Source organism: Microchirus variegatus, assembly GCF_963457635.1.
Source record: "Microchirus variegatus genome assembly, chromosome: 16".
Classification (NCBI taxonomy): Eukaryota; Metazoa; Chordata; class Actinopteri; order Pleuronectiformes; family Soleidae; genus Microchirus; species Microchirus variegatus.
In genome coordinates this window covers 17,329,415-17,357,281 of record NC_139817.1, presented here as the reverse complement: position 1 = coordinate 17,357,281, position 27,867 = coordinate 17,329,415, and the positions used below count along the sequence as shown (strand labels likewise).

Genomic DNA, 27,867 nt, shown 5'->3' with positions numbered 1-27,867 from the left:
GTTCCACTGTAGGCGCGCTAAATGACACAAGGAGCTTACGGAGCTAACTGGTGGACAGCGAATGCTGCGAGCGAAACGAAGACTTGTGGCACCCCCTGATGAATGTTTACGCCAGTGTTACTCTTTACTTCAGTGCTTCGGTTTCCAGTAGAAGTGAATGGCGCTGCTAGTAACTAGCGACCATAAACGTCAAGTGCTAACAGCGTACCATCTCATCGGTGACCCGCCCCCACCACCTGTGATTGGCCAGCATGTTGCCTTCGTTCGTTGGTTGGATTGGTTGAATTGTATGATCGATAAACCAAGATAGAAATAATAGAGAGCTGGCCACTCCGATGTAAAAAACAAAACCCAAATAAAATAAAAAGCTCCCAGCCATGGACTGTATAAAAAGCCCAGGGGGGGCACGGCTGACTCTGTGGGCGGGCACGGCCCCCCAATGCCCGCCCATGCCGCCGGGACTGTATGCATGTATATTTATGTATATATGCATGTATATATATATATATATATATGCATGTATATATATATATATGCATGTATATATATATATATGCATGTATATATGTATATATATGCATGTATATATATGTATATATATGCATGTATATATGTATATATATGCATGTATATATATATATATGCATGTATATATATATATATATGCATGTATATATGTATATATATGCATGTATATATGTATATATATGCATGTATATATGTATATATATGCATGTATATATATATATATGCATGTATATATGTATATATATGCATGTATATATGTATATATATGCATGTATATATATGTATATATATGCATGTATATATATGTATATATATGCATGTATATATGTATATATATGCATGTATATATATATATATGCATGTATATATGCATGTATATATATGTATATATATGCATGTATATATGCATGTATATATATGTATATATGCATGTATATGCATGTATATATGCATGTATATATATGTGTATATATGCATGTATATATATGTTTATATATGTATGTATATATGTATATATATGCATGTATATATATGTATATATATGCATGTATATATGCATGTATATATATGTATATATATGCATGTATATGCATGTATATATGCATGTATATATGTATATATATGCATGTATATATGTTTATATATGCATGTATATATGTTTATATATGCATGTATATATGTATATATATGCATGTATATATGTATATATATGCATGTATATATGTATATATATATGCATGTATATATATATGTATATATATGCATGTATATATATGCATATATATATGTATATATATTTTTATATATGTATATATATATGAATGTAAATATATATGTATGTATGTTAATATATATATATGTATGTATATATGTATGTATGTATATATATGTTCATATATGTATGCATATATATATGTATATATGTATGTATATATGTATGTATGTAAATGTATATAAATATATATGTATGTATATATATGTATGCAAATGTGTATATATATACATATATATGTGTATATGTATGTATATATGTATATATACATACATGTATATGTGTGTATGTATATATTTATATATACATACATGTATATGTGTGTATGTGTGTATATATATATATATATATATATATATATATATATACACATATATAATATTAATGTTGTCCTCTCACTCTTTTAAGCCTTTTATGTGTTTAGAAGGTGGTGATTAGAATTTGAAACATTTGTATCTTTCAACACATTATCAGTACTTTTTTTTCAGTAATTGTTTTTGCCCTTTCCTATGACAAACATGAGAATTTCTACATTAGGGCTTGTTTTGACCTGGTTGAAAATCATCATCTGTCCTCAAAGATGTGATCACAAGTGGACGTTACTTGTGATCACATCTCTGAGGAGAACCTACATTGGTATGAAAAAGTTTGGGCACCTCTGTCAATGTTCATGATTTACCTTTATAAATCATAGGTCGTTTGGATAAGAAATTGCAGTTAGATGTTGTTGAACTACGCCGACTTCCCCGAGTTTGTTGATGAGGAGAGATGATCAGTAGACATTCACTTAGTTTAACACCTTTATTGTAACAAAAACAAATATATCTGGAGACCCTCTCTGGGAGCTTGACAGAATGTCCACTCCTAACCTAAGCCAAGAGGAGTCTTACCCTTCTCTGCATCTATCCTTTATATATACATCCAAACCCCTTCCTCAAACAGTCTCTGTACTTTTCCACTTCATTCAGCATGCAATTACCCTAATCCTATTCCTCCAATCAGAGGGCTATTTAAACGTCCTCTTATTTTATGAGGTCAAAGAATGCACATCATACCCCCACCAAATCAAAAGGCCATTTCCCACAGTAAAGACGTGACACACTAACCAGCTCTCACCATTTCAAGTTAAACAATGATCAGATATCACAATGTTGAGCAGTGTTTAGGGTCGTTGGCTTGTTGAAAGGTCCAGGCCCGGCACAACTTCAACTTTTTCTCTGATTCCTGGACATTGTTCTCCAGAATCTGCTGATATTGAGTGAAATCCATGCGACCTCAACTTTAACAAGATTCTCAGTCCCTGCACTGGCCACACAGCCCCACAGCATGATGCAACCACCACCAAATTTTACTGTAGGTAACAAGTGTTTTTCTTAGAATGCATAACACCCTTGTTTTCCCCAAATAACAATTTTAGTTTCATCAGTCCACAGCACCTTATTCCAAATGTGCTTTAGCATACCTCAAGCGTATCCGTTTGTGACGTTGTAGGTCTTTGGAGCTGGTCTTTGGAGCTGGTCTGTGGGTTGACTGTGACTGTTCTCACTATCCTTCGCCTCTGCTTATCGGAGATATTTCTTGGTCTGCCACTTGGGGCCTTAACTAGAACTATGCATGTGTCCAATTTCTCACAATGTTCCTCACAGTTGAAACTGAGAGCTTAAATCTCTGAGATAGCATTCTGTATTCTTCCCCTAGTCCATGATATTAAACAATCATTGTTTTCAGGTCATTTGAGAGTTGTTTTGAGGCTGCCATGTTGCCACTATTCAGAGAAGATACAAAGAGGAGAAACACTTACAATTGACCTCCTTAAATACCCTTTCTCATGATTGGATTCACTTGTGTATGGAGGACAAGGGTCACTGAGGTTACCAAACCAATTTTGAGTTTAAGTAATTAGTGCTAAAAGTATTGAATTCAATAAAATGACAAAGGTGCCTAAATTTATGCACATGCCTAATTTTGTTTAAATTATTCTTGCACACTTTCTGTAAATCATATACACTTTATTTCACGTCTCAAATATCACTGTGTTTGTCTCCTATATGATATATTTAACTGAATTTCTTTACTCTTAATCAATATTTTATAAAGGAAAATCATGAACATTTACATGGGTGCCCAAACTTTTGCATACCACTGTAGATGAATTTCAAAATAACGTCAATGATTATGCTGGCGTTTATCTTGGTTGAGCAAAGAAACTTTTATTGTGCATATGTAGCTTATTTTCAAGTGACTTTTTTAATCGAATAATTATTGATTATTTGTTGTTCATATTTGTCCAAGAGAGACCACCTCTCATTGTGTTTTTTGAGATCGGTGTCAGTTGCACCAACTCAGTCATTGTTTACAACTTAAGGAATGTGCTTAGTGTTTCGTATATCAGGTTTTTGACATTCCTAAATAAAAATGGGTTGTACCACTGTTGTACACAAATGTGACCTGCCACGGACCAAGCGGGAACAAGTCGGCAAAGCACAAAACGAGAAAAAACAAGAAAAAGGTTTTTGTTTTTTTTCAAAATTAGGGATTTCCGTCTTTTTCAAAATTACACAAGTTGGAGTTTTGAAGAATCCACTACATGCTTCAAATCACAGTATTGTGGGTCTTAAAACCATAAACTTTGTGTTTGAATTAAGGTTGTTTTATCGCTGTGAATCGCTCCTAGTTTGGGTGTGGCGATCTCACATTCCAGAGCTTTTGTTGCTTTTTCAGCCAATCAGCCGACGATCACGGAGAATACACATGGTTAATTAATATGCAGCTCTCACTCGGAGAGCGAGGGAGGGAGGGGGAGAGATAGGACTGGAACTTTCCAGGTTATGTGTGCAGTGTGTGTGTGTGTGTGTGTGTGTGCGCGAAATTAAAGCGTGATTATCATCAAAGCAGTCATCATCAAAGCTTTGTTTGACAAAGGAAGGCAAAGAAAACAGGACAATAAGTGAACTGTGGCTGAGCAGCTTCTTCACAAAGACAGAGAAAGCACAGAGACGGCTGGTGTGTGGACTGTTAGCATTTTAAGCTAGCGATCTTTATGCTAGATCTTTATGCTAGTTTATGTTTTAGCAGACTTCATCGTCACAAAAACAACAAACAGATGGATTATTCCGCGGCTGAAAGAGAATTGGACATTTGGAGGCGAACAGACTTAAAACTGCGACGAAAAGGAAGCACGCCCGGACCTCTTATCTGATCGGAGGCACTGAAGTCTGCCGGAATACCTTTCAGTTTCTTATGGGGTGAGTTTTCATTAACGTTGTTAATCTATGTTATATTAGTGTTCATTCAAAGTCACATACAGACGCACATAGGGACGCTGTCTTTTAATAATCCACTGTGCGTTTCATAACGCCGTTTGGCTACATTGTTATTAGCTATGCTTGCTTAGCTCGCTAGCTCGGTACTGTATTATTACAATGAGAATAATGCGCACATCGAAACTTTTGTTCGGTCAGATGAGCGTATTATAAGTCGAAGAGGAGCATGTCACGGCCCTCTTTGAGATTTTGTACACCCGCAGGTTCAGTTTGATGATTCATATGCTTTGAGACGAAACCTAACATTGCATTGAATGATGTGTGAATGCCACACCTTTGCATGAACGAATCACACATGATTAACACAATGTGTGATGAACGTGTTAATTACATGTGTGATTCATGCACATAAAGGTGTGGCATTCACACATAATTCAAGCAATACTACTGATCAATCTATACTGATTCAGTGATTAAATGCCTGTTAACATGAACCATGATCTGAAACAAGTATTTTTTTTTTTTTTTTCCCAGAATCCTGGGCATAAGGATTGGCATGTGAAGTTACTGCCAACCCATGTGTCCAAGGCCTTAGTGTGACGTCTATACATGAGGTCGGCTAAGGCTCTTGGTATGTGTAAAAATTGATTTCTATACAATAGCCAAATGCTTATATAGACTGCTATATGTAATGTGTAAAATGTGATTTTTTTTGGAAAAGTAAAATAATTATTTTCATTGTGGTTCTTGCTGTCAACAGGCAGTGGAACACAGTTCTCCTGAAAGTCGCCTCAATATTCCGCAGCTTGTTGAAACGGCAGATGGCAGAGTGATAGTAAAGACCATCGACTGGCAGACACATCTGAGTCCCTACTTTCGAGAGCTCCCACAGATCAAGAGTTATCAGAACTTTAGGTATTTATATTCAAAATTCTGCATTTTATGAATAAAAAAAATCACAAATCGACATAATATTGTTCCATGTGAACAGTGAGCCATGTTTTAAATATCCTGTTGTGTGCTTCTATTCTGTCACAGCTTTGATGCCAACAGACCAGGTGTGGTGCTTGCTCAAACTCACAGTGACGCAGAGCCTATCGAGTTTCAGCTACTGCGCAACCCAGGAGTTCTGCCCCCTGTTGACAGTCTTCCCGTCCTGGCCCCACCTGGACTGACCATGGACAGGCAGATGTATCTTTTTGAAAAAATCAGGCCTTTCTGTTCTGATGAGGCAAAAGACTTCACATGCCCAGCACCAAAGGTTACAGCACAGAAGAGTAAGCAGAAGAGGGTGCGCTTGTGATGTCACCATTTAGCCCGCATATCAACTGTGATGGACAGAGTGGGTACAGCCACATTGTGGGGGAGGAGCTGGTATTGAAGATGATAATATAGTCCATGGTCTGGAAAATATTGAACTCTCCTTCACACACTTAGATATATTTTATTTGATATTTGAAGTATGTATCTATCTTCCACCTTTCTTGTTTCTCATTTTTATTCAAGTGCATTTTGTAACAGAAGAATTTCCCTCTGGGGATCAATAAAGTAAATTCTGATTCTTATCAGTCCATTGAAGTACTTAAGGCAAATAACACTACATTGACATGAACTACATTAAATCCTTTTTTTTTTCCAAACTGCTACACTGTTACTGTCCTGTGGGCTAATAGACATCAGATGTCACTGACAGCTAGCCTGGGTGGGGGGTTGTGACCATGTTAATGTGATGCAAATGAGCAGCTATTGGCCTGGCTCCTCAAGAAGGTTGAAATCTTTCAGGCTGATTTTCTCCCTAAAGCAGTTTGAGGAGTGCCTACATTCATATGGCCACATCTTCTTCAAAAATGATCAGATGGACATGTGTTTGACATGGCTGGAAAGCTTAGAAATCACACTTTCGGAATCTGTAAATAACTCCAAATGTCCCAAAGTAGACTTGTGAACGCTTTTGCCATGGCTGGACACAAATGTGTAGAGTTTAATAGCATAACCTAGCTGCTGTCAGCAGAATGAAATACAAAGAGAAAACTATTATAATTTCAATAGGGACATCAAGGTGCATTATGTATTAAATCTAAAGCAACTGGCCGTAAAATCCTTCTTACATGTCACAGAGGCTCAGGAATAATGTTCATATAACATACCGAATTCACCAACAACAATAGAACAGCCAAAATGTTTTTGCATTAAAAAAAATATTTTGCGGACTGCAAATTATGTTTTGGCATGTGGTACCACCTACCGCCGTCTACCAATCCTTGCACTCAGTAGAGTCTCAGCTGCCGAGCAAACCACGGGTTGCCAGTTACATGGCAAAGCGAGGGTGCATATGTGGCCAGCCATGGCGAAACCGGTCACAAGTTATTTACAGATTCTTAAAGTGTGCTTTCTAGCTTTCCAACAATGTCCAACACATGCAAATCAGATAATATTTGAAGACGATATGGCCATTTGAATGTAGGCACTCCTCAAACTGCTTTGGGGAGAATTTTAGCCTCAAAGATTTACACCTTCTGGGAGCCAAGAGATAGAATCATCACATTTACAAAGAACAACCCCCTCCTGGTCTAAGCTGTCAGTCAAACCACAACTCTCTGTATGAGCACAGATACTATTGTTGTGACCTACACTGCTACACAGAAATATACATATACAATACATTAAAAAAACTGGACTTAATATCCTCTTAAGATTTGAAATGAAATAACTTAGAAAATATAGGAAGGGGTGGCTTATTCTGTTATCATTTCTAGGGATGGGACTTTTTTTGTCGACAAAACAATCGACAATCAACACTGCGCACCTCGACAAAAAAAAATGTAATTAAAAAAGTCGAAGTGTCACAAACATGTAAAGTTCACGACCATTGAGGTTAAAGAAGCTATGCACGAAAAGGTGATCCTGATGTCCAGGCTCCCTGCGGGCCAGGACAAGTCACTGGCCCGTTTTTGTGAATGGAATAAGTGAGGGCCGGTCGGTAAGGGAACTATGGAGCTTCGGCCACTGCCCGTGGTTCTCAAAGGCTGGTTTGTAGGATGAGTGTGTGGCCAGTCGCCTGTAACGTTAGCCTACATGACAGGGATTAAAATTAACACCGTCCCGTCGTCCCGGGGACGTCATTAATTATCATCGGGACGATCAATATTCTCTCTCGGGACGACCACCGGACGAAACAGAATTTTGACTGACTAAATTTTTCTGTTTAAGTTTTCAACACTTTGTGTGAACCAGAATGGGTTCGCGGTCTGTGGGAAATACTTATGTGAAAAGGTAAATGAATGCGCGCTCATGTTTGTGTTGTTTAGTGAGACGCAGAGACGGCTGCCCTCTCACTGTGCGCCGCTCGAGCTGCGGCACTGCTGTCTGCTTTGCGCGCCGGCACTGCATGTAAACATTTCATTAATGTTGACAAGTTTGTTTCAATCACTGAATGAAGCCCCGCCAGGCTTAGCGTTGCTTGTTTATTTATTTAAAATTAGGGCTGTCAAAAGATTAAAATTTTAATCAGATTAATCACAGGGTAGCTGTGGATTAATCACGATTAATTGCCATTTGTAAATATGCCCAAAAAATTATAATTTTCTCTATATATTGTTGTAGGAACGGAGAGATAAATAAAGTATGTGAAAATATAAATGTAAAGAACAATAAAATACTGTAAATAACTTGTAAAAACCTATACAAACTTAGTAAAATATAAACATTACATTGTAAAAAAAAACACATTATACGACAATATAAATAAGAAAAAATAAAATGCTGAAAATAACTTTTAAAAAAACTATACATTGCACTGTAAATACTCACATTATAAACAAAATATAAAGTATAGAAGTTAAATAGTTTTCTTGGGGGAACTAAACCCACAGCAGGAAATTCCTCATCAGCACTTTGAAGCACTGCTTCTACTAGTTAGCGTTAGCGTCAGCTAGCATTCTGACGCTAATGTTAGCTGCTGTCTGTGTCCCGGTTAGTTCTTCTTCAACATTCGTTCGGTATCTCACTATGGGACACGCCCCTACGCGCTTGTCCCCAGAAGCTCTTTTTCATTACGCCAGTCCTGACTGGCCGGAGGACGTGACGTCTGCCTCCGGAGGAGGGACTTCCTCCTGCTTATAATAGCCCGACGTCACGTCATATCTTCAGTTTAATACCTCTTCTCGCTCTCAGAAGCATCTCTCAGAAGGCAGGTGTAGCTACAGGATAGCATTGCAGTTCACAGAGTGAGCTAACAACTCGTTCGCCGAACGCTACCTTATACTACATCGCTGACTGAGTGTAGTAGTTGGGCTGTCACCAAACAGTAGCTGCTGCAGCTTCGCATTTTTAATACGGAGCTTAATTGTTCTCTTCTCCTCACCATGGAGAAGGCAACGAATCCACCTAAGACGTGCGCGTGTGGTTGCAAGATAGCCGGAGCGGACACCCATGCCACTTGCTCTGCGTGCCTCGGGCTGCAACACGCCCGAGACGCCCTAGCATCTCCGGTTGCCTGTGAGCACTGCGCCCGTCTTTCAACTAAGACCCGCCGGCGCCGACTAGCGCGCCAAGCTAGTCTGTCGACCGCGGATCCTATGGTGGGGGTATCCATTCCCCCGCCACCGGAGTTAACGGAGAGCACCCAGGGAAACACCATCCCGGCGGGAGCCAGCTGGGGTGACCAACTCGACGCTGCCGACCCACTCTCCGACGCTGATGATCACGTTCCCGACATTTTTATGGGACAAGATGACAGCAACGATTGTGACTCCGAGATAGGAGACGAGTCCGTGAGTCTCGGCTCTGATGACGACGAGCAGGGGACCGGTCTCTTTCTCCTTTCACCGGCTGCAAAGCCGACGCTCGGCGAAAGCACACGCAGCGGCTCCCCAAACCCGACTGACGGTGCGGACCTGCACGTAGTCTGTAGGAGGGCAGCTGCAAAGCTGGGCATTACGTGGCCAGAAGTCCCCATGGAGACCACCACGTCTCGTTATGAGGGAAAGCGGCTACCTAAAGCTAAATCAGCCTCTAAACAGCTGCTGCCGGCATTCCCCGAGTGCCTGGAGGAGGCGACGCGGTCGTGGAAAAACCCCCTTTCCACCAAAAACCCCATCCAGGGTGGCCACCAGTCGAGCCCCTGCTGGCGTCTCACCTCCACCCCACACGGAAGTCCACCTTGACTCCAGTGGGCCCAGCCCTCCCCTCCAAAGCTGATTGTTTTCAGTCTTCGCTCACTGAAAAGGGGTACAAAGCTGTGGCCCCAAAAAGGGAGGGGGTTTACGACCGATATTGGATCTGCGAACACTGACCGGTACATGAGACAGTACACGTTCAGGATGTTAACACACGCAGCTCTGATACGTATCGTGCGTCCGAGCGATTGGTTCATATCCATCGATCTGAAGGACGCGTATTTTCACATCCCTATTTACCCACCGCACAGGAAGTATCTCAGATTTGCCTTTCGAGGCATCTGTTACGAATACCTGGTGCTCCCGTTCGGGCTCTCTCTGAGTCCGCGGGTGTTTGTAAAATGCACCGAGGCTGCAATAGCACCTCTAAGGGAGAAAGGAATGCGGCTGGCAACATACATAGACGACTGGCTTCTAGCGGCGGAGTCGCTCCAGCAACTTCAGGCACACAACAGACTGCTCACGTCGCATCTGATGTCCCTGGGGTTCAGAATAAACTGGGAAAAGAGTGTTTTGACACCAACTCAGAACATCTCTTTTATAGGTCTTTCTCTGAATTCAGTCACGTTCAAGGCATGTTTGTCGGCGGAAAGGGTGAAAGCCTTTCAGGCTTGTCTGGCACTTTTTCGCCGAGGGACACTGCTAAAGTTCAGACTGTGTCTCCGGCTTCTCGGGCTGATGGCATCGGCTTTGGTCGTAGTCCCATTCGGCCACTTGCAGATGAAGCCGTTTCAGAGATGGGTTGCGTCACTCAAACTGAACCCGACGCACCACGGCCACCGCCAGGTTTTGGTCTCTGTGGCATGCGTCATGGCGCTGCGCCCTTGGAAACGCACGTTGGTACACAGACTGATCGTATGGAGCAGCTCTAGCCTGTTATCGCTGAAAGCCACGCACGTGCCCGGCATCCTGAACCGGGGTGCGGATTTGCTGTCCAGAGGCAGTCCCCGCTACAAGGAGTGGAAACTCCACAGCGCGGTGGTGGCTCAAATTTGGGAAAGATACGGTCGGGCGGAGGTGGACCTCTTTGCGTCAGAGGAGAACACACAGTGTCCTCTGTTTTATCCCCTGACCGACCAGGACGCACCGATGGGGCTGGATGCTTTGGCGCACACATGGCCGCATGTCCTCCTGTACGCGTTTCCCCCATTAGAGCTGATCATTCCTACTCTCGCCAGGGTGAGAGAGAGGGGTTTTTCTCTAATTCTGATAGCTCCCCGCTGTCCAGCGAAACACTGGCTAGCGGAGATACATCTGTTGCTATGCGACCGGCCGTGGCCGCTGCCTCTTCGCAGGGACCTCCTGTCGCAGGCGCGCGGAGAGATTTTTCATCCTCATCCAGAGCGCATGGCTCTGTGGGCCTGGCCCGTGAAAGGCTGAATCTGACCACTGTCGGGCTGCCACGAAATGTCATTGAAACCATTCAGTGCGCCAGGGCATCCTCTACACGTTGTGCTTATGATGGCAAATGGCGTGCGTTTGAGGAATGGTGCGTAAAAACAGGTGTCATTGCTTTCCAGAGCCCTATTCCTGTTATTTTGACATTTTTGCAGAGTCTGGTGGATAAAGGGCTGGCTTTCTCCACCGTTAAGGTGTATTTAGCCGTTATTTCGGCTTGTCACGTGGGCTTTGGGGACAAAACGGCAGGTCAACATCCTCTCGTTTGCCAATTCATGAAGGGATCGCGGCGCCTTCGTCCTGTGTCAAGGAGCCTGGCGGCTCCGTGGGATTTGCCGATGGTGCTTGATGCTTTGTCTCTACCACCTTTCGAGCCGCTGCAAAAGGTAGAGCTCAAGATGCTCTCCTTTAAAACGGCTTTATTGCTGGCACTGGCATCTGCTAAGCGAGTCAGTGACATCCATGCGCTGTCGGTGAACCCGGCATGCACGCAGTTCTTAAATGGGGATTTGAAGGTTTTACTGAAACCTAACCCGGCGTTTGTACCCAAGGTATTCAACGCGGTGTACCGCCCTATTGAACTGTCAGCCTTCTATCCTCCGCCCTTTTCGACGCAGGAGCATGAACGGCTGCATGCGCTCTGCCCGGTGCGGGCATTACGCACGTACATAGACAGGACAGCTGAGTTCAGGAAATCGGAACAGCTGTTTGTGTCTTGGGCTACGTCACATTTGGGAAAACCCTTGACGAAGCAGCGTCTGTCGCACTGGATTGTGGGTGCTATTACTATGGCATATAACAGCAAGGGGCAGCGTCCTCCTGTGGGTGTACGTGCTCATTCCACGCGTGGTATGGCCACGTCCTGGGCGCTGTTTCGTGGTGTGTCTGTTGAAGAGATCTGTGCGGCTGCCAACTGGGCAACACCGCACACCTTCACCAGGTTTTACAGATTAGACGTCACGACGCATGCACTGTCTCAGACGGTCTTGGGCGTGTCTGCTGTTCCAAGTGCGTCTATATAACTGGTCATAGACTGGTAAACGGGTCTTCGAGATAAGCTTGTCTGCTAATAAGGGAGTCTCTATATCCCATAGTGAGATACCGAACGAATGTTGAAAAAGAACTTTAGGTTAAGAAATTAACCCCGGTTCTTTGAAACATGAGTGAGGTATCTCACCAGACAACCCTCCTTGCCTGGAGCGAGGAAGAGGTATGCTTATTGCAACTGAAGATATGACGTGATGTCGGGCTATTATAAGCAGGAGGAAGTCCCTCCTCCGGAGGCAGACGTCACGTCCTCCGGCCAGTCAGGACTGGCGTAATGAAAAAGAGCTTCTGGGGACAAGCGCGTAGGGGCGTGTCCCATAGTGAGATACCTCACTCATGTTTCAAAGAACCGGGGTTAATTTCTTAACCTTAAGTTAGACAGTGACTGTTAATGTTATGATTATATCATTATCTGCGCCAGCAGCGCCACTTACAACTGTGTGTCTTTCTTTATTTTTTCTTCATCCTCTTTTTTTCTTCCTCTTCTAACTACCTGATTCATAACTCAAAATTCTAATGTTCTCTTTATATTGTTGTAGGAACGGAGAGATAAATAAAGAATGTGAAAATATAAATCAAAAATAAACAATAAAATACTGTAAATAACTTGTAAAATCCTATACAAACTTAGTAAAAAATAAACATTACATTGTAAAAAAAAAAAAAAAAACACATTATAAGACAATATAAATAAATAGAAAAAATAAAATGCGGTAAATAACTTTAAAAAAAAAACTATACATTGCACTGTAAATAACTCACATTATAAACAAAATATAAAGTATAGAAGTTAAATAGTTTTCTTGGGGGAACTAAACCCACAGCAGGAAATTCCTCATCAGCACTTTGAAGCACTGCTTCTACTAGTTAGCGTTAGTGTCAGCTAGCATTCTGACGTTAATGTTAGCTGCCGTCTGTGTCCCCGTTAGTTAGACAGTGACTGTTAATGTTATGATTATATCATTAACTGCGCCAGCAGCGCCACTTACAACTGTGTGTCTTTCTTTCTTTTTTCTTCATCCTCTTTTTTCTTCCTCTTCTAGCTACCTGATTGATAACTCCTCTCCATTTTCCTTCAGCTTCACACAGGTTAACGTGAGGTGACGTGGGGCCCCTTTAGGGAGGTTTCCGACCGAGTTGTCATTGCAAATCAACCATTGTTGTTTGAGGGGGACGGGGATGTGGCTGGTCACTGATGCATTTAGGCTCCGAGTGTCCGGAGCCCCCCTATCGGCTCGGGGCCCCAAGCAGTTGCCCGCCGCCTTGCCTGTTCATAAACTGCACGTCTACCCGTAGCGCGATGAAAGTGAGAAAGTGCGTTAATGCGTTAAAAAAATTAACGTGTTAATTCCACAAATTAATCATCCTGTGTTAACGCGTTAATTTTGACAGCCCTATTTAAAATAGATTTTTTATACACCTCGGCTTTTTCTATACTGGGGAACAAGAGCGCATGCTCCCCCATGTAATCAGCGCAGCGCACGCATTTCCAGGTGCCGATTGAAACCCAAGTCACACTATCAAATGTGTCATTATTACGGTTACATCGTTCTTGTCAATAAAGATGTTATATTTAGGGATGCACCGATAATTCGGCGGTCGAAACAGAGCGAGTACACTGTGGAACATCACCTGTTAAACGCTGGAAAGTCTCTGCGCAAAAGCGAAACTTGGCTGCGTTAATTTTTTTTTTTTTTTACAAAAACGCCGTTTTTACAAAACCTGCTAAGCCCGGTGGTCCCTCTCGGGTCCACCGGGCTTAGCAAGTTTTCTGGGAGAAACCCTGTAAACCAGTATGCGCAGAGAGAGAGAGCGAGCGAGCGAGTCTGCGCTCTTGGTCATTAGTTCATTTACTTATTTTTGTGTAGGTAAGATGTTGTGAAATATGTTTAAACTTAAATAAACTACCTATACAAGTAGTTTTGTCTCGCGTCATTGATATCATGCGCAAATACAGATATTTGAATATTTGTGTTTTTTCAAACGTCATTTTTGAGTTATTTTGACAGCCCTAAACAGCCTGATGCAAATCTCAATGCATGGTCCTTCTCATGACGACTACAATCCACTAAATGCAGTCACTAAATGGTGGAGTAGTGGCATAAGGTCCGGTAGGCCACAGTTCTGTGACTGAGTGTATTGGTTGTCATCTACAACACAACAAATCTAGTCTGGAAATAAATATATTATTTATTATCAACATAATGTATTGTGTTTTTATTATATAATCAGTAAGTAACAACTCAAAATGTAAAAAAAGATTTTCGGAACGATTCAGGATGATTCGGGACGGTTCAAAATGTTTTTCGGGACGTTTTGCAGTGCAAACAAGCTTGTGCTAATGTTTAGGATGGGGGTGGGGGGCACAACAATAAGCTGTCTACACGAATGAAGACGGCATCTCACCCAGTCAAGATCCTGCACTCTGGTGGACACAACAAGCGCAGGTTCAAAAACCTGAGCCGTCTGGCGACACACCTGTGCCAGAAAACTCTCCTCTTCTTTTTTCTTTTTTTTGCACCTCATTTTTATTATCGCTGCTCTGATGGTCAACATTGGACATAACAGCTATGATTTTGAGCCTAAAACGAAGTAGTACACTGTAGAATAGTTTCCACTCCGGCATTGCTGCTGTTGCTGTTAAAAAAAAAAAAAAAAAGACAAAAAGTCGACACGTGGTCCTCGACAATCGACTCTCAAAGTTTCGTGAAATTCCCATCCCTAATCATTTCTTGTCCTTACACTCGTGTAATCATACATTGGTATGCAAATGTTTGGGCACCCCTGTATATTTTCATGATTTTCATCGTCCGGGAGCGGACCTGACCCTGCCACGCCGGTGGTGCCTGTGGGGAGCTGCGGCATCGCAGCTCCCGGTCTGAGCGGGCTGGCCTCTTCTGGGCTGGGGGGCTGGGTGGGCGGGGATACACGGCTGCTAGTCAGGAAGCTAGCATATCGACAATCGTCGATAGTCGTCGCCTCATCCTCCCCCAAAATTTTTAATGCACGCTAGTTACCAACATCCCCCATACACACATCCCACAGCACACAAACATACACAACACGCCACATCCTGGTGGGGGGGATGGAGGATGGGTGTGGGGGGACCTCCCGGGTACCTGTGTCCCGCCCGCCTCCCGGCTGGGCTGGGGGGCGGCTGTGGAGCTCCGGGGCGCTGGTGGCTGCGGGGGGTGGTTGGGTCGGCTGTTGGTCTGTCGGGGGGAGCCCCGGGGGACCTGGCCATGGCTTGCCATGACTCCTGGGAGGGGTGATGGTGGGCGGCGAGCCGGACGCTCGGCTGGGCTGGCTTTGGGCGTCTTGGCCTCTGGGTGGACGGGTTAAATTGCAGGACAGGCATTACAGTCCTGTACTTACTCGCCCTGCAAACAGCAAAATCTGTTCAACACCAACAGACATGCTGTCAATCATAGTGCATGCCCATGGTACTGGACAGGATAGGTAAAAAAAACAAAAAACGTTAATGAAAATTCACCCCATCAGAAGATAAAGGAGTGGTGCTCGCATCATGTCATCATCTCAGACTACTGTGTCTGTCCTGCTCTCTTTCGGTCGCTGAATAATCCATCCGTTTGTTGTTTTTGTGACGATGAAGTCTGCTAATGTTTGCTAACACGTTAGCATAAAGATTGCTAGCTTAAAATGCTAACGAGTCTATTCACATAGCAGAAGTGAGATCTGTGTCTTTCTCTGTCTTTGTTAAGAAGTACAGCCACAGTTTAGTTATTCTCCGGTTTTCCTTGTCTTATCTTATTCCTCATCTTCATTCTCACTCACTCACACACTCACACACACACACACACACACACACACACACACGCACACGCTCTGTGCATATTAAGTAGCCATGTGCATTCTCCGTGACTGTCAGCTGATTGCCCGAAAAAACAACAAAAGCTCTGGAATGTGAGATCGCCACACCCAAACTAGGAATCGATTCACAGCGTGCAAACAACCTTAATTCAAATTCAAAGTTTATGGTTTTAAGACCCACAATACTGTGATTTGAAGCATGTAGTGGCTTCTTACAAACTTCAAGTTGAACAATTTTGAAAAAACTGAAAATCCCTCATTTTGAAAATGTTTTTTTTTTTTTATTGTTTTACTCGTTTTGCACTGGGCCGACTTGCGCCCTCTTTGGCCGTGGCTTGTTTCTGACGGAGGATACGCCAACGCGCTGGCAACCTCGAGTCTGGAGGGGAGGGGGTGAGGGGGAGGCAGATACGGCTCGCCACAATATTTTGAATTTGAGTGTAGTAACCTTATTTGCTGTAGCCAGCTTGTTGTCACGTTATGCAACTAGTAAGGGTGCATTACTATGACTTTAATAGTTATGGAATAACATAAATTTGTCTGGTGCAACCAGTAAACCGCTATCTGCAAACTGTCTTATAATGCCTTAGGCTGTAGTAGTGGTTTAGCAATAAGTAAATCCTGAATTTAGTAGACTTACCAAACTGGTGCCACCCCTCCCGAATCTGTATAGTATGAATGAATGAATGAATGCATTTGGAGCATTCAGGTCTGAACTTGTATATAAATATATGTTATCAGATCACTCGACACAAATGCCAAAAATAGGTTTCAACAAAGTTATTTAATCAAAGGGCCTGTGGCTGTAGCTAAAATGCAGCCTTTGTCCCTGATTAGGCTTTTCAAATAGGAAACAATTTACACACTGAAACCTGGGCCTGGTGGTAAAATGAAGACATACATAAATAGTTTATTGTAACAATAAACAGATACTGACATATACATGATAACAATACTAAATATGACCAGAACAGTGAGCTTGATTGCTTAATTTGTTTCTGAAACATTATTTTTGTGCTTATGAAACTACTTGATATTATCATAATGAAGAGTACAGGTTAGAAGGTCAACTTGTATTTTGTTGTAGTCTGTGGTCAGTACTACAGATAATGACATTTTAGGTCTTTTCTGTTGCAGGTTCCCTCAGCTGCCTTTTCTATTTGCAAGGTGCTTCAGAAGAAGGTAAGGGTGCACTTTACAGCTGCAGATGAACAGACCCTTACTAACTACTATGTCACTACTCTCTGTTAATTATCAGTGATGTTGGTACATTTGTCAGTAAGGATGCACCCATCTGATATTAATATTGGTTATCAGCCCCAATGTTGACTAAATAGCTGGATCAGGTATAATGACGCCGATGTATTCACTGCAATTATAAACAAGACGCAACAAAAAAATTTGCGGACTGCAAATCATGTTTATGTTTTGAAAGCATGTTTTGGCATGTGGCGTCACCTACCGCCGTTTACCAATCATTGCAGTCAGTAGAGTCTTAGCTGCCGAGCAACCACGGGTTACCAATTACGTCAGAAAACGAAACCTAAAAGACCTCGGTATTCTGAATTTGAATATAGTAACTGTTTTTGGCCACATTCTTACGTATGGCACCTTTAAACTAACCTGTGTATTTCTAAAAAAGTGTGGTCTTGGTAGGAATGTGGTTCACCATTAAGTAGCCTCTGAACATTTACTGTGTTTATGATACTTAGCTTGTAACACTCTTCAGGTTATTTATTGTAGAGTAACTGGTAATAACATAGTCTCACATTGGCTATCCTCTGATGATAAAAGAGCTGCATAATTAAGGACAGGAAAATATCTTTATTGTCATACAACAACATTTTGAGGACAAATGGAGGGTTGATCAGAGCTGCTGTGATTGAGCTCGCCGCTACAAGGGACCAACCTGACCAAATATGTCAAATGCATATTCACCTGCCAAATCTGTGTATACTGATCGCTAATTATCTGTATGCATTGTTGTACACTCCTGATCAAAATTTTAAGACCAGTTGAAAATTTGCAAGAATTTACATTTTGCACTGTTGGATCTTAAAGGGATACTTGAATGTGGCTTTGTGTTGCTAGAATAGGGGTAGTATATTTTAGAAAATGTGCTTCCCTCCTGCAGTTTTTCACTGAGCTGTAAAAAATCTGTTTCTCCCTTTTCCAAGAGGACCCTGACACCGTGTCAAATGACACGTTTTGCGTCATTTCACGCGGTGTCACGTGTGTCAGGGTTCTTTTAGTTTCAGTGTTGAAACTACAACTCTAGTTCTGCACTTTTTAGACTCACCCACACCCTCTTCCCAGCATGGACGAGCTACTTTGTTTATTGATGACAACTACATCATTTAAATTGTGTAAATCTAACTTGTCTAGCATAGTAATATAACAAAATCAGTAACTGTTCTGCCTCCTTCCTGAAGTCTTTACTTTACACAGGTGTACAAATGCATGCAGGGTGTGAAGGTGAAAAAATAGCTTTATTATTCACAAAGGAAAATGTTTTACCAACATATTCAAGAGTACAAATTAAAATAAACAAGGATCCAAATCTAAAAGCATGTCTAACACAATATGCAAACAAAAAATAAATAATGAAACATGTTGAGCGGTGTCAGAATCTGATGTGGGACAGCTGGAGGACACAGTGGTGAAGAGGAGCAGAGCTGGATGCTGTGAAGAGTTTCTCCAAGACTTGATTAATCCATGCTTCAACTGTAAAGGACAAGGAATACAATCACACATAAAATATGAACGAAGATTTTACTTTTTTTCCAGGAAAACAAACCTTTTAGCAAAATATAACAACTGGGTGAGCTGTGAACATTATAATATTGTCTATATAGGCGTCTTGAACAAACATGAATAAAAACAAAACATTTGAATAACACTGACATTATTCTCCAGCGAAAGCAGGGTGACTTTACTTTGCTAACAGTTTACGTGTATATAGCGTGTGTGTAATTGTCTATCAATCGTTACCTTTACAAAGTTGTAGCTTCACTGCCGACAACTATATCACGTCGTATACTATGAGCAGAAATAGATTGGAATATCAGCGTCAGTCTTACCTTTCTGTGACGTCTTCCTGATGGAAATGGAGATCGTAAATCCTCTTGAGTTCACAGGTTTGCCTTCGGTGAAGAAGCTTAGCATAGCTTAGCATAGCCGACTTGAAGCTTTCACCGCTCTGAATCTCTGACCGGCAAATAATGGGAACTTACTGCCTGTCCTTTCGTTGTTTTTACTGCACGTCTCGGTACAATTTAGCACCATCGAGAAAAAAAAACTGTAATTTGCAGATCTGTAATGTATTCGCCAACTAATTCATCAAGGCGTGCGCTGTATAAACTTTACACAACTCACTCTGTGCGTCGCTGTGGTAAGTGGAAGCGCTGCTGCGAGACTTGGAGTCGGAAGTGAGCGGAGCATTCTGGGAGTTGTTGTCATTTGTGTACATGAGCGAAAAATAAATTTTTTTGAATTTTCCGGCCAAGAAGGCACTTTCTTCAAATATTATTTCACATTTCTACTCCATAGATAACCCATTTTTAATAGACATTCAACTTCCCAGCGGTGAAATATCCCTTTAAGAAGGTTCTAAGTTGTGCTTCAAAATGCAAAAAGAAGAAATGGGTGCTTACTCAAAAAATTGAGTAAGCAATTTATTGCAAACCACCATTAAACTGAAATTGGCTGTTCATCAGCTCAAAAGTTTAAGACCACAGCCTTTAAAAACCTAAATATTTGCAAAAATGTGGATTCAGTGCCATTTTCTGTCAGCTATCCACACTGTCATGACCTCCTGATGGCAAAGGCAAAAAGCTTTCTCTCTTTGAACGTGGTCAGATTGTTGAGCTGCATCAGCATGACCTCTTGCAGCGTGCCATTGCTGCTGAGGTTGGACGCAGTAAGACAGTCATATTATAATTCTTAAAAGATCCTGAGGGTTATGGAACAAAAATATCGAGTGGTAGACCCAACATAAATTTCACCGGCCCTGAGCCTGAGGATCCAATTGGCTGTCCGTCAAGACACCGGACGATCCTTGGCCCAAATGTACCTTGTCACTAGTGCCAACTGCAGTCCCATAACCATTAGACGGCATCTGTGAGAAAAGTGTTTTCAAAAAATGTAAACAAAGGCTTTGTCTCCTTCAACGGCACAAAATGATCTGTGGAGCTTTTTCCTTCTATGGAACAATGGAGCTTCAGCTTGTGCAAAGCTTGCGTCAAACTGCAGCTGGCTTTGTGGAGATGTTGCAGGGGCCATCCCTCATGACTGAAGGCCATCGTCTGTGTGCTAATGGCGGGGTTTTTCAACAGGACACCGCTGCAGTTCACACTGCCTGTCTGATAAAGGACTTCTTTCAGAGAAACAACATCGATTTTGAACCATTCTGCATGTTCCCCTGATCTAAATCCAACTGAGAACATTTGGGATTGGATGGCAAGGGTAGTTTACAAACATGGACACCAGTTCTAGATAGTGGATGCCCTCCGTGAAGCCATCTTCACTGCTTGGAGCAACATTCCCACTAGCCTCCTAGAAACACTAGCATCAAGCATGCCAAAACTAATTTTTGAGGTGATTAAAAAGAATGGCGCAGCTACTCATTACTGAGTCCTTTTGAAAAATATGTTTCTATTTTTTTTTTTTTTTTAAGGGTTCTTAAACTTTTGATCAGCTGATGAACAGCCTATTTCAGTTTAATGGTGGTTTGCAATAAATTGCTTACTCAATTTTTTTTTGGTCTCACTCCCATTTCTTCTTTTTGCTTTTTGAAGCACTACTTGGAACCTTCTTAACATCCAACAGTGCAAAATGTAAATTATTGCAGTTTTTCAACTGTAAAATTTTGATCAGGGGTGTATGTCCCTGATTGAACAATGGGCAGACAGACATGTCCTCTCTTGCGCCCTCACAGGTGTTTATCCTCCATAGCAATGAGCTAAGGTCACTGCTGCCCAAAGGATGTGATGTCAGTCCTCTCACCACTTTAAAGGTAAAATTAACTGGGATGATTGAAAGTACAGTATATGCATGTTTCTTCGACTTTGTACGCAACCGGATGTGCCCGGACTAGTGCCCGGACTAGTGCCCGGAGCAGGACGATTTGCTGCTCTGGAGAACCGGACCGGGTTTTTTCAGAGATCTCGCTGAGCCCAAGATTACAATAAAACACAGTGTTCTTGGCAGTGGCTGAAATATTTGTTTAGAACCAACCAGGGCTTATTAAACAAGGTAAGGATGCAGATACACACTACAAAACAGCGTTAATTGGAACTTCCCGGTCTAGGTCCGCTTTTTGTCAATTGATAATTTACTTTAAATTACATGCCAGACATGTCCCCTTTTTGATTTGACATGCAGTTGTCCAAATGGTACATTATAAAATAAAATAAATAATTTTACATTCACAAAATGAAAGTTTTTCACAAACATTGTATCACTGGAACTCTTTGGCCAAGCTGAGTTCAACACATCCTTAATGTCTTTTTCAACCATATTGTATTTTCTGCCATGTTGAGGTTGCCAAACAGGAAGTAAGCCAATTTCGCAACAACCCTTTAACACAGGGGTGTCTAAATACTTTGCAAAGAGGGCCAGATTTGGTAAGGTGAAAATGTGTGGGGGCCAACTGTTGGGCCTAGCCTACTGGGAAGTCATAAAGCCTGGTGAAAAGTTTGGGGTCATAAAAGGCCTCATGGTTGAGAACAAAGAAAGAGAGGCCATCCCCCCAAGGCGTCCAGCTGTGATGGACTCATTCCCCACAAACCAGTGCGGCAGATGACGTCAACAACAGGCAGCTACTGACCCATTGGTGGACATCACGGGATGCCCCGCCCCCGAGGCAAAGGTAACAAAACTGAACGAACCCCCAGAGTTCGGCCTCTTCGAACCGGTTGTTAGCGTGAGCAGACTTCTGTGTTTTGTTGGTTTTTCCCCTTTTTATTTTTGATCAGAGACTCAGTGAATAACTCCCTGCGAGTTATTCCTTGCAATACCTGCAGAAGAGGTGACCGTGCTCCTAAATTACCGTCGACCAGCTGTCCCTGTCGTGAGTCAGTGGACCACGTATTACACAGCTTCAGAGCCGCGCAACGAGACGCCCGCTCTCTTCTCCGATACCGGTACTGACCGAAGGACGGATATGAATCGCATGAAGCGATACCAGGACCCCCCCCCCCCCCCCTTACTCGTCAGAAGACGACTCATAGTAAGCGATTGTGTCTGGGCAAAATAACTTAAGAGCTTATTATTGAACACGGGTAGTGCACACCCGGTAGTTTCATTGTGTTTTTTATGTTTATGTGCTTTTATTTTCTTTCATCGCCACCGTGTGCGTCTCACACACGCTGTAACTTGTTTAGAATAGTATTTGTGAGCTGAATCGCGGCGCCGCCCGCACACCTGTTTGATTGTTTATTATTCTTTGTGCCTTTTGCTTTGCACGCAGCGGCGATCGTATAAGAAGCCTTAATAAAACTAGTAAAACTGCAGATTCACAGAAAGACGGAAGAGCTGAGTGGCGAAATCAGAGCACAAGCGCCATCTCGTGCTGCCTCTTGGTAACCGCGAGTGACGCCATTTTTACGTGACGTAGCAGCCACCTTTGTTAAACCGGAAATGGGAGGAGCGTCGCCGTGACAACCGTCACGTCAGAGACCCCTCCTTCTTGTTTACCTTTTGGCTTTGTTTGTTTACTTCCTGTTTCCCACGCTGTTACCAGCTGCCAAAGTGACACACACACACACACACATACTTCTGCACATATCCATGCCCCTTTTCTGCACGTTAAACCTTTATTTTAAAAGTACTGTTTCTGTCTTTTGTGCTTGCTTGTTTGTGACAAAGGGTAATTGATGAAAGAAGCCAGTGTACTATCTCACACATTTCTTGTTAATTATTAATTAATACTAATTTACTTATTATTAATTAGTGATAACTGATAGTCGAGAGACACTTGAAGGTTTGACAGAGGTTTCTCTGTCATTCTCCTCGCCTTGAGGAGTGGTGCCCCGTTTTTAAGAAAATTAATAACAAAATGAATTATTAAAATAATTGATCATTTGTTTTAATATTTTCTCACCAATTACTAAGTTGAATCACAAGACCAACCATTCAGACTGGCATTCTTTGAACCAAAAACATTAAATGATCTATTTTATGAATTTTTAATGGAAAATGACATCCTTAACTTTTTTTTTCATTTTCAATATTTTACCAAAATCACTCTGCCTTTTGTATTTCAAGACCACATAGAATTAAGAAAAAGTCTGTCTGAAAAAAAAACACTTTAGCAAATATTAAACATATCGAATGTCATTTGAAACATTACCTATTATTTACTATTAAATGCTCACTGTGAACTTCTAAATTCAAAACTGCGGTTTTGATTATCAGGAAAAATCAATTAATCAAGATTTTAGAATGTATTTACCTCAGAGGACTAAACAGTGATACTGAGATCTTGACTGCAGTGTGTAGTCCAGTTATGGCTCAAAAACGGTGGATTTAATGTGCAAGACGTCACGCAGGTGAAAGTCACTTAGGGTGCTTTCACACCTACAGTGTTTGGTCCCTTGGTTTGGTTTGTTTGTTGAGGTGTGAATTAGGGGTGGGAATCTCTTGGCACCTCACGATTTGATTCGATTACGATTCAGAGGTCAATGATTCCATTCTAAACCGATTATCGATCGAACAATTTTTTACTTTAATACTTTGCTACTCATTTAAAAGTAAAATAAAACAACATAAATATAAAAGTGGTAGTGCCCCCTCATCTGCCTCATCTGGTGCAGACAAACGGCCCTTTTATTTCTGCGCACCGCCCCTGCGCTGTTCTCTTCTCCCTCTCCTGCGCCATTCGTCGCTCCTCTGCGTCTCCAAGTGCTCATTTCATGTCTAAAGCAGACTGGATCATTTCTCTATGTGTTTTATCCCCACATAAAAATAACGATCTTTATGATGAGGATGGAGTACTGTCGCGATGAAGTGCAGGTGATCTGAGTTAAATGTGGTGACAGACTCTGAAGAGTAGAGCACACTTTTCATCGTTTTCACTCTGTGGTCTTAATCTTTGTGAAAGAAGACGCTTTAACGCTGCAATTACAGGAATAACAGATGCATCAGATGATCTGATGTCTTTTATTAACTGCTCAAAGAGAGAGAATGTTCTCTGGTGTGAAGTGAATGTCGCGGAGTTCATAATCTGTGCCGCACGCAGCCAAGTTTCGCTTTTGCGCAGAGACTTTCCAGCGTTTAACAGGTGCTGTTCCACCGTGTTGTAGCTGTGTTTCGACCGCCGAATTATCGGTGCATCCATAAATATAATATCTTTATTGACAAGAACAATGTAACCATAATAATGACGCACTTGATACTGTGACTTGGGTTTCAATCGGCAGCTGGACAAGCGTGCGCTGCGCAGATTACATGGGGGCACGTGTGCTCTTGTTCCCCGGTATAGAAAAAGCCGAGGTGTATAAAAAAATATATTTTAAATAAATAAACAAGCAACGCAAAGCCTGGCGGGAGGGCAAGTAAAGCCTGGCAGCCCGCTAGGATTATAATACTCTGGGGGAAACCCTGGCTCTGCAGCGAGCAAAGCGAACAGAATGTTGCAGCAGGCGAAGTAATTAAATTTTTTAAAATTCCGATTATTAACTTATCCGCATCGATTCGGAATCGTTCTAGAGAAAATCGCGATGCATCGAAGAATCGATTATTTTTCCCACCCCTAGTGTGAATGTAATCTCGGTACTTTGGTGCGCACCAAATCAACCGGTCCGAGACCACCCCTTCAGGCAAGTCTCGGAACGGTTCATTTGGTGCTTTATCTGCTCTACTTTGGTACGGCTCCTCTGGTGTGAAAGGTACCAAACCAAATAGGAAGAAACGGTCTAGATTAATGCATTATGGCTATGAGATGAGATACGGGATTACCCCGAATTTCTGCGTGGAACGCCACCCGTATTTACACAAGAAGCCACGGCGCGCCCGGTGGAAATGCTCACATTGTTTAGAGTGGCAGCGATGCAGATTTCCGTCTCGTAAACGGTTGTTGCCATTTGAAATGGTCGTCGCCATATAATCCAAACGGCCGAACTCATCCGAACGGCCGAAACTCGTGAATTGTGGGTAATCCGAATGGGTGAATTGTGGGTAATCCGAATGGCCGAACTCATCCGAACGGCTGAACTCGTGAATTGTGGGTAATCCGAACGGCCAAACTCATCCGAACGGCCAAACTCATCCAAGCGGCCGAACTCGTGAATTGTGGGTAATCCGAACGGCCGAACTCAGCCGAACTCATCCGAACGGCCAAACTCGTGAATTGTGGGTAATCCGAACGGCTGAACTCGTGAATTGTGGGTAATGACAAAACATGGACGGAGAAGTTACAGATCATTTGGAGACCTGTGAGGGAGAGGCAGTCTGAAGAGCGACAGAACCCTCTCAGTCTATCAAGAAGCCAACGAGATGGAATACTTACTTCCACTCAGTTGCTGTGAGTTTAATTTTCAGCATAATTTTCATACTATGACAAGTTGTCCTAAATAAGTTACACTGCTGCATATTTGATATACATATTTTACCAGAACAAACTAGCAATTCGGGCTACATATATTTTACCTTGAAATATACTAGTAATGTCTTTGACACCAGAGGTCAGGACAACACATTATCATGGTTGCTCCTTTGTTATTTATGATGGAAGATTTATCTCACCTTCTCACCCTGTTCGCATTATGTTCTACAGCCAGATGTCATGAAAGAGCTTGGAGAGGGGGTGAGAATTGGACAAGTTTCCACAGTAGTCGGGAAAATGTGGAAAAACTTGCCTGCAGACAGACGAAAGTTTGTATATATATTTCTCATATCCCAGTGAATGATATAACTTTATCTTAGCCATTAGCTAATTTGTTGATTTTGTCTGCATTCTGCCCTTGCTAATTGGGTTTATTTGGCTTCACTGTAAGATCAGTATTAACTTAATTTTCTCACCAAAACATTTGAGCTTAGTATTCAACTTATCATCCCCCATCTTGAAATAGGTTGAAACATTGTAATGATTAGATTGCTCCCCAAGCCTCCAACATGTTATAATGTTACTTTGTTACTTTTACCTACTTTGTAGGAGTAGGGTAGGGAACCAGCCACTCACTGCATGGTATGTAAGTGTACCCTTACTTAAAGTACTCTCTTTCTCATCACTGGTGATTAAAATCCCCAATGGCAATGCACCAGCCACATGATGAGTGCATAACATGAATACCTTCAAGTTGTGTTCTTCAGTATTAGATGTCACATCCACAAAAACAAGTTCTCCTGATTGAGGGACTTCTTTATGAACCCTCTTCATTAATGGAGTTACCAGCCCAATTATGAGTGGTTTACCGTCTCCCTCATAGATTTGGTGCTTGGTGCTTGCCTCTGGATGCTGTTCTTGATACGTTTCAAGTTTTTCCACCAGCTTGGTGAACATCTGGCTGCCTTTCCCACCATAGTTCTGCTTGCCGAACTGTGTATAGAGATGGTTGAAGTCTCTCTTCCTTGGCATGATTGACCGCTCTTCCTTTCTTTTATGATAAGTTATATCATCTTTACAGTCAGCTTTTAGATCTGTCAAGAACTGCTGTCTAGTTGTTGCTGGTGTATGGCCTAACTTATACAGTTGATTAACTTTCTCCAATGTTTGTGGGGACAGATCTTTGAAATTTGAAGCTTCCAATGTACCAAACGAATGGTTGTGGTCCCACTGAATGACAATCGTAGTGCAGTTGTCAGTTGAAATCTTCAGCGCTAGCTGGAAGGGACAGTTCGTATTATTGACCCTTGCTGTAGGATTCCCACTTTAGCCTGCGCTGTGGGTCTTTACTTGGACTCTACCGCCTTGTGTTGTGCTGGCATCGGTAGTAGTTCTGCACCAAATAGCCACATGTTTTTGTCCTCAGGCAGGTGTTGTTGAGGGCATCATATTCAACTAACCAGTCTTTGTAGTTGTCAGTAGTCAGGTCTGGTGTTGAGACACTGGCCTTAAACCTGGAGGATGTGCCCTGAAGACTTGTGATTTTGTAAGTGCAGTCATCTGGTAAAGTTTCCAGGAATGTTTCTTTGACAATCCCATTGGTATCATACAGCTTATTTATGTCATTTACTTCCCTGTTCAATGGAGCGGTAGTTTCTTCACCACCAGACTAAACCGGTCTCTCTCACTCACCAATGGAGCCGGGTCTCTCTCACTCACCAATGGAGCCAGTTCGGACTGCCCTTTGCCTTCTCCTTTATCCTCCAACTGAGCAGCAACAAGGAAAAATATAAAATGTTTATTACAAAAGTAAAGCTCAAATGATACCCCCCCCCCTCATTAGAATAGGCCAGCCGAGTCAGCCGGAGAGGTCACATCCTAGAACTGGTTAGAACTTGAGTGTGCTAACTGTCTATTGTGTCAAATTATGCACAAAGTGGTTTTTATCACCTTCTCTTCTCTTTTTTAATCAACCTTAGGTGATGGACAAAGGTGGAATGGACAAAACAAAGACAGGTCTAACACGTGAAATTTCCTTGAAACCTTTTATCAAACCATGGACATGAGTAGTTTGATCAAACAAAGGTGCTACTTTTCATACATGTCACCTGAAGTTCTAGTGTATTCTGGTGCAAATTGAAATCTGCTACAAATTGTATGAAAATATACTGGAAATAAACTCACCGTAGCTGAGTCGAAAAACAACCTCCAGTCCGCTGTTTTCTTCTCCGCCAACTCAACAGTTCCTCCGCCATATCCGCCATGTTGTTGTTGTTATGTCATTACCCACAATTCACGAGTTCGGCG

General features: G+C 42.1%; 1 protein-coding gene across 3 annotated transcripts in view; it reads left to right on the top strand.

Moving 5' to 3' along the window:
- lrsam1 (leucine rich repeat and sterile alpha motif containing 1) overlaps window positions 1-27,867 on the top strand; it is a 101,820-nt gene that overhangs the window by 24,917 nt on the left and 49,036 nt on the right. For all 3 annotated transcript variants that reach the window (XM_083903187.1, XM_083903188.1, XM_083903186.1), the window contains 2 exons: window positions 17,154-17,198; window positions 20,953-21,030. In XM_083903187.1, the coding sequence (XP_083759313.1) occupies window positions 17,154-17,198; window positions 20,953-21,030 (123 nt within the window). The remainder of the gene's footprint in view (window positions 1-17,153; window positions 17,199-20,952; window positions 21,031-27,867) is intronic.